Below are 7,081 nucleotides of genomic sequence, written 5' to 3'. Positions count from 1 at the left end.
CTGCAGGTCGTCCCGTATCTGATCCGGAGATGGTGGACTATATTCTGGCCGGACTGGACCGCGACTACGACCCCGTGGTGGCGGCGATCGGCGCTGTCAAAAACATCATCACAGCCGACGATCTTTTTGCCCAGATTGCTGCCTTTGATCAAAGGATGGAGATGCTAGGCGACTCATCTTCAGGCGGGTTCTATTCATCCGCTAATGCGGTCTACAGAGGCCGTGGCCAGTCCCGTGGCAGATCTCGCGGGCGTGGAGGAAGAGGCCGTGGCCGTGGTGATCGTGGTGACCGCGGTGACCGACAGTCGTCTTCCTCCAATGGAGGCGGCGGATTCAGAGGCCGTCCTCGACAGCAACAGCAACAGCAGGCTCGTGAGCAACAGCATGACTATCCAGAATGTCAGATATGCTACAGACACCATCCAGGAGGTGCACGAGTTTGCTGGTGGCGTTATGAAGAAAACGACCAGGAAGAAAAGCAGGTGCATGCAGTCTCCTATGGCGTGGACACCAACTGGTACGCCGACAGTGCAGCAACAAACCACATCACAGGTGAACTTGACAAGTTGACGATGCGGGAGAAGTACAATGGAGGCGACCAAATTCGCACGGCAAGCGGTTCTGGTATGGATATCACACACATTGGTAGTTCAATTGTTAAAACCCCCGTGAAAAATTTACACTTGACCAATGTCTTGCATGTTCCTCAAACCTCTAAAAATCTTGTTTCCGTTCATCGATTCACTCTTGATAACAATGTTCTCATTGAATTCTATCCTTATTTTTTCTTGGTTAAGGACTTGAAAACAAGGAGAGTCATTCTTAGAGGACGGTGCGTGGGAGGACTCTACCCACTCATATCATTATCATCATCATCATCTTCATGGTCCAATAAACAAGCAAATATTGTCACCAAGCTATCTACATCAAGGTGGCATAGTCGTTTAGGTCATCCATCTTCAGTCATAGTTAGATATGTTCTTAGCAAAAATAAACTCTCTTATGAGCCTAGTAGTGAGTCAGTTTGTGATCCGTGTCAACAAGCAAAAAGTCATCAATTACCTTACCCAATTTCTACTAGTGTGTCTACTGCCCCTTTACAACTTATCTTTTCAGATGTATGGGGGCCAGCTCCTATTTCAGTTGGTAGATTTTCCTATTATGTAAGTTTTATTGATGACTATAGTAAATTTACTTGGATTTATCTGTTGAAAAAGCGATCTGATGTATTCCAAGTTTTCCTCAATTTCCAAAATCTTGTTGAACGCAAACTAAACTCTAAAATCATTGCTATGCAAAGTGACTGGGGTAGTGAGTATGAAAAACTAAATTCTTTCTTTCAAAAGCTTGGCATATCACACCATGTATCTTGTCCTCATGCTCACCAACAAAATGGATCCGCTGAAAGAAAGCACCGTCACATAGTTGATATGGGGCTTGCCTTGTTAGCAAATGCTTCCATGCCGCTTAAATTTTGGGATGAAGCATTCTTAACTGCTACATATCTCATCAACTTGCTTCCAAGTAAAGTTATCAAATTTGAAACACCCATTACACGACTTCTTGGTGTCACACCCAACTATACATCTCTTCGTATTTTTGGTTGTGCCTGTTGGCCCAATCTTAGGCCTTACAACACACGCAAACTCGCTTTCCGCTCAAAACGGTGTGTCTTTTTAGGCTATAGCCCCATGCATAAAGGGGTCAAGTGCCTTGATGTTCCTACTGGTCGGGTGTATATATCCAGAGATGGTGTATTTGATGAGTCCGTGTTTCCCTTTGCATCCCTTCATCCTAATGCTGGTGCACTTCTCCGCAAAGAAATTCTTCTTCTTCCTTCACATCTTCGGTCTTTTGATCATGGGGGCGACAACAATTGTACTAACCAATGTGATGATATTCCTGCTGGTACTAGTCTTTCTCTTATGCCTGTGCAGGTCCCTGGAGAAAACGGTGCTCAAAATGACCAAGATCTCGAAAATATGGCTGGTTTTGATCCTATATTTCATGCTGAGGAAGGAGACGAAGCTGGCACAGATGACGAAGAAGATCTGGCGGCGCCTGCCACCCCTGCACGCGCGCAGATCTCGGATCACGCGACCGCATCCGCCTCGGATCAAGCCCCTGATGGCTCCAATCCTGGATCCAGGGCGGGCCACTCCCGTGCTGCCGCGTCAGCTTCAGGCGGGACCAGCAGCGGGGCCGAATACCCCTCGCCCCGCGCGCCAGTGTCAGGCGGGACCAGCAGCGGGACCAGATCCTCCCCGCACCACGCGCGCCTCCAGTCGCGGTCGGGTGGCGGATCCTCTGCGCCAGTGCCTGCAGAAGGGGCAGCCACACCAGAAGCCACAGGATCCCCTGCGCATATGACGACAAATCAGTCCACTGCATCAGCAAATTCTCCTGGATCTTCTGTGGCAAGTATACCAGCGGTGCAGCGAGAGGTTTCTTCACGTGTTATGACCCGGCTACAGAAAGGTATACGGAATCCTAAAATTAGGAAAGATGGAACTATACCATATGGAATGTTGTGTATTTCAGGAGAACCAACATCGTTGAAGAATGCACTTGATGATCCTAAATGGAAAAAGGCAATGGATGAGGAGTATTCTGCGCTCATGAGGAATAAGACTTGGCATCTTGTACCAAATCAGAGAGGTAAAAATATTATTGATTGCAAATGGGTGTATAGAATTAAGAAGAAGGCAGATGGCTCCATTGACAGATATAAGGCACGTCTAGTTGCAAAGGGCTTTAAGCAACGTTATGGCATTGACTATGAGGACACCTTTAGTCCCGTTGTGAAAGCTGCAACTATCAGACTTGTGTTAGCCATTGCTGTATCCAGAGGATGGAGTTTAAGGCAGCTAGATGTACAGAATGCGTTTCTGCATGGTGTTCTGGAAGAGGAAGTGTTTATGAGACAACCACCTGGGTATGAGAGTAAGAAATTGCCACAGTATGTCTGCAAGCTTGATAAAGCACTCTATGGTCTAAAGCAAGCACCCAGAGCATGGTATTCCAGATTGAGCTCACAGTTAAAATATCTTGGCTTTGTTGCTTCCAAGGCTGACACATCCTTGTTTATTTATAACAAGGCAGGAGTAGTCATTTTTGTGCTTATATATGTTGATGATATCATAGTTGCAAGTTCTTCACAAAATGCTACTAATGCTCTTTTGCATGATTTGAGCTCAGAGTTTGCCTTGAAGGACCTAGGTGATTTGCATTTCTTCTTGGGTATTGAAGTCAAGAAAACTCAAGATGGTATTGTGTTAAATCAGGAAAAATATATTCTTGAGCTTCTGTCTCGCATGGGGATGAAAAATTGCAAGCCAATGCCTACACCTTTATCCTCCTCAGAAAGTCTCTCAGCATATGAGGGTGAGCCACTTCAAGAGGAGGAGAGTACAAGGTATAGGAGTACTGTGGGAGCACTACAATATTTAACTCTCACACGTCCAGATATCTCATTTGCTGTCAACAAGGTTTGTCAATATCTTCATGCACCTACTTCTGCACATTGGTCAGCTGTCAAGAGGATTGTGAGATATGTGAAACATACTATGGGAATAGGACTTCATTTCAAACGGTCTAATTCTTCTCTTGTGAGTGCATTCTCTGATGCTGACTGGGCGGGATGTAGTGATGACAGAAGATCAGCTGGAGGTTTTGCAGTGTTCTTTGGATCTAATCTTATCTCCTGGAGTGCTAGAAAGCAAGCTACTGTGTCACGCTCAAGTACAGAAGCTGAATACAAGTCTTTGGCTAATGCAACTGCTGAGATCATTTGGGTTGAATCACTTCTTGAGGAATTGGGAATCAAGAAGAATCGTATCTCATGTTTATGGTGTGATAATTTGGGAGCAACATATCTGTCTGCAAATCCAGTGTTCCATGCCAGGACAAAGCACATAGAAATTGATTTTCACTTTGTACGAGAAAGGGTTGCGGCAAGAAAACTTGAGATTCGATTTATTCCTTCTAAGGATCAAGTGGCTGACGGTTTTACAAAAGCACTACCAGCAAGACCATTTGAAGAATTCAAGAGTAATCTTAACTTAGGTTAGTTGAGATTAAGGGAGGGTGTTAGAATATAGAGTTGTAATCTCAACCTCCTTCCTTCTCTTGTATTCTACCCAAACTCTTTCTGTCATAACCTTGTACGTCAAGCCAGGCTTCGGCCACGCATCAATATAAACTACCACTCGGCTCCCTCGATGGAGTAGGAACGCTTCATATCTTTCACAATCAAGACCATGATAATATAAATTTCTTCAAAGTAGTTTGACTTATTCTCTCACAACCAAAAGTCTAGTATCAACATAAGATAACGATTCATGACAGACATATAATTTGGAAAAACAAATTACTGGCCAAAGATAATCAAAAGTTGTGGCATAATGCAGGCCGGAGATGATCTTGGATTTGTTGTAGGACTTGAACTAATTCTCCCCAATTACCGTAACAAAGAAGCACAACCGACTTGCATATTAGAATTTATTAGTTTCAAAGATAATACAAACAATGCAGAAAACAAAGGTGCATATGCTGGGAACTTTTGCCAAAGAAAAACTGGATATTTAACACATAGTCAAATGTGTGCCATAATTATCCAAAAAGAAAACATTGTGAAGAAGAACTCATACTCTTTTCGTGAGAATTCCATAATAACTGATGGTTAATGTTTCAAAATTTCCGTACAAATGATGGACATAATACAGGTAAATTATATAAATCTGCAAAACTCTAACTTCAAATGCGTGAGAATATTCTAGCTCCAAAATTATGACTGCATTTCCCCTAACAACAGACTGCTTGTGTCGAAGCGCTGGAACTGCCAGTGCGCCATGTAGTTGCTGTCGAGATTACTGAAGTTGTCGCCCACGCCCATGTCCATGGGGTACCCATACCCGCCAGATGGTGGTGTGTTCACGTAGTCCCCGCCGGTGATGACCTGAGCGGAGTACTCGGCCGGCAGAGTACTGTCCGCGAAGTCAGGGTAGCACCCAAGTGGCATGATTGCATCGCACAACTCGTCGGTGGCCCACATGGTCAGATCAGTCCAGTCGTAGTCAGCATTGCCAAAGCCAGGCGCGAGCATCTCGTCGCCGCTGCCCGAGTAGTTGTAGTCAGCATTGGCGAAGCCCTGCGCGAGCATCTTGTCGTTGCCGCCCGAGTAGTTGTAGTCAGCATTGGCAAGGCCTAGTGCGAGCTTCTCGTCGCCGCCAGCCGAGTAGTTGTAGTCAGCATTGGCGATGCCCCGCGCGAGCATCTTGTCGCCGCCGGCCGAGTAGTTGTAGTCAGCATTGGCGAATCCCGGCGCGAGCATCTTGTCGCCGCTGGCTGAGTAGTTGTAGTCAGCATTGGCGAGGCCTAGCGTGAGCATCTCGTCGCCGCCACCCGAGTAGTTGTAGTCGGCATTGGCAAGGCCTGGCGAGAGCATCGCGTCGCCGCCGCCCGAGTAGTTGCCGCCGACGCATTGGAAGCCGCGGCACCCTGGCTGCGTCTCGAAGGGATCGTCCAATGAGAATTGCTCGAGTAGGCCGTCGTTGTTCCCAGCGTGGAACGGCACCATCTGCAGCTGCTGGAAGCCGGCGGCGTCCATGTCCACGGGGTTGCCGACACCGTACCCGCGCTGCTGCGGCATGAGGGCGTCGTGGGAAGAACCCTCGAGCCGGTCGTGGCCGCCGTCGGCAGGTATGCCCAGCGCCTCCATCCTGTCTCCCGTGGCCCGCAGCGCCGCGTCGATGGTCTCGAGCAGCCCCCGCGCCTCCTCCAGCGTCATGTCGTTGAGCGCGGCGTCCCAGTCCGCGAGCGCGCCGGGGCAGCCGTGCCGCACCCGGGCGAGCTTGGCCCTCTCCTTGCCCAGCTCCGTCTCCATGTAGCTCCGGTGCGTGTGCCGCGCGCGGGTCTCGGCCGGGACGGCGCGCCGGTACCTCTCGAGCACTCCCTCCTCCGACTCCCACACGAGCGGCGGAGCACCCTTGCCGGCGGAGCAGACGAGCGCGACCGGGACCGCGCAGAGCGTGGCGAGCTCCGACGCCTTCTTCTGCAGCCCCTTGGTCCTCCTGGCGTGCGTCTCGGCGCGCGCCCGCGCCTTCTCGATGAGCCTCATGGGGACCTTGCGGCGGGCCATCGTGGCTGCAGACCTGCGGTGCGCGTGCTTTGCTTCTTCCTCTGCTCCTCCGATCGGACCCGCTTGGCTTGGCTTGGCTGGCTGGATGGAGCTCTCCGGCGAAGCGGCCGGTATATATAGATAGAGTACGCGACGCAGGCTTCTGTGCGCCGGAGGCGGAGGCAGAGGCGGATTCGTCCATCTCTCCCGAACGCGGCGGGCGCATGAGTGCTGCCTAGTGCCTAGGCAGTAGGCATTAGGCTTATTAAGCTCCCTAATCTTGCATCAGTCTGGCTAAGCGCCAAACAAATGATGCTGTAGGCTGCTGGCTGCGGTTTAAAACAGTACTTGAGGCCGTGATTAGCCAGAAATTCAGGTGATTATAATCGTACTCCGGAGGTGGGAAACCGTTTCGATCCCGGTAGAGGCTTTGGTGAATCCGGTTTGTACTTGGCGCAGTTAATGGGCATCATTGAGGAGGATCACCGATCCCAGCACGGTCTGCACAGGCGCTGGTGTGGTGCGTCTGTGCGCGTCCTCCGGAGGCATACCGTGTGGTAGATGCCGATGGTAGATGCCGGCGGCACGCCCGGAGCACTGCGCCGGCCGGCCGCACGCCGCAGGAACTAATCAGAGTGTGGGTTTCAGATGAACATTTTGCTGATGCAGAGTTCAGTGAACCTGCTGAACAACCTGCACCGCTGAACCAGCACCAATCAAAAGCCAGGATAAATGTTCGACTGAGACTCGCACTGATCAAGCCCTTCGTAAAAAAATATAAGAGTGTTTAGACCATTAAAATAGGGGAAAGGTTTGCGTTCGGCGCGCCGGCCGAACGCTCGGCCGGTCGAACGCCACATCATCTACCCAGTAGCGCACACGCGTGCAGGTGAGTGGGACCACCCACCGTCCGATTTCTTTTCTTGTTCTCCCCTTTCTCTTCCAGAGCACGACCGACCGACC

General features: G+C 49.7%; 1 protein-coding gene across 1 annotated transcript; it reads right to left on the bottom strand.

The window, feature by feature from the left end:
* Positions 1-4,731: 4,731 nt before the first annotated feature.
* Positions 4,732-6,139, bottom strand: LOC119328013. Its single transcript, XM_037601059.1, has 2 exons — positions 5,404-6,139; positions 4,732-5,346 (listed from the first exon to the last, which is right to left on the bottom strand). The coding sequence occupies exons 1-2, from the start codon at positions 6,137-6,139 to the stop codon at positions 4,787-4,789; spliced, it is 1,296 nt and encodes a 431-aa protein (XP_037456956.1). The 3' UTR covers positions 4,732-4,786.
* Between the last annotated feature and the right edge of the window lie 942 nt (positions 6,140-7,081).

Source organism: Triticum dicoccoides, chromosome 7A (genome assembly GCF_002162155.2).
Source record: "Triticum dicoccoides isolate Atlit2015 ecotype Zavitan chromosome 7A, WEW_v2.0, whole genome shotgun sequence".
Taxonomy (NCBI): Eukaryota; Viridiplantae; Streptophyta; class Magnoliopsida; order Poales; family Poaceae; genus Triticum; species Triticum dicoccoides.
Note: the sequence above shows the minus strand (reverse complement) of the source record. Positions and strands in the feature narration are given on the sequence as shown.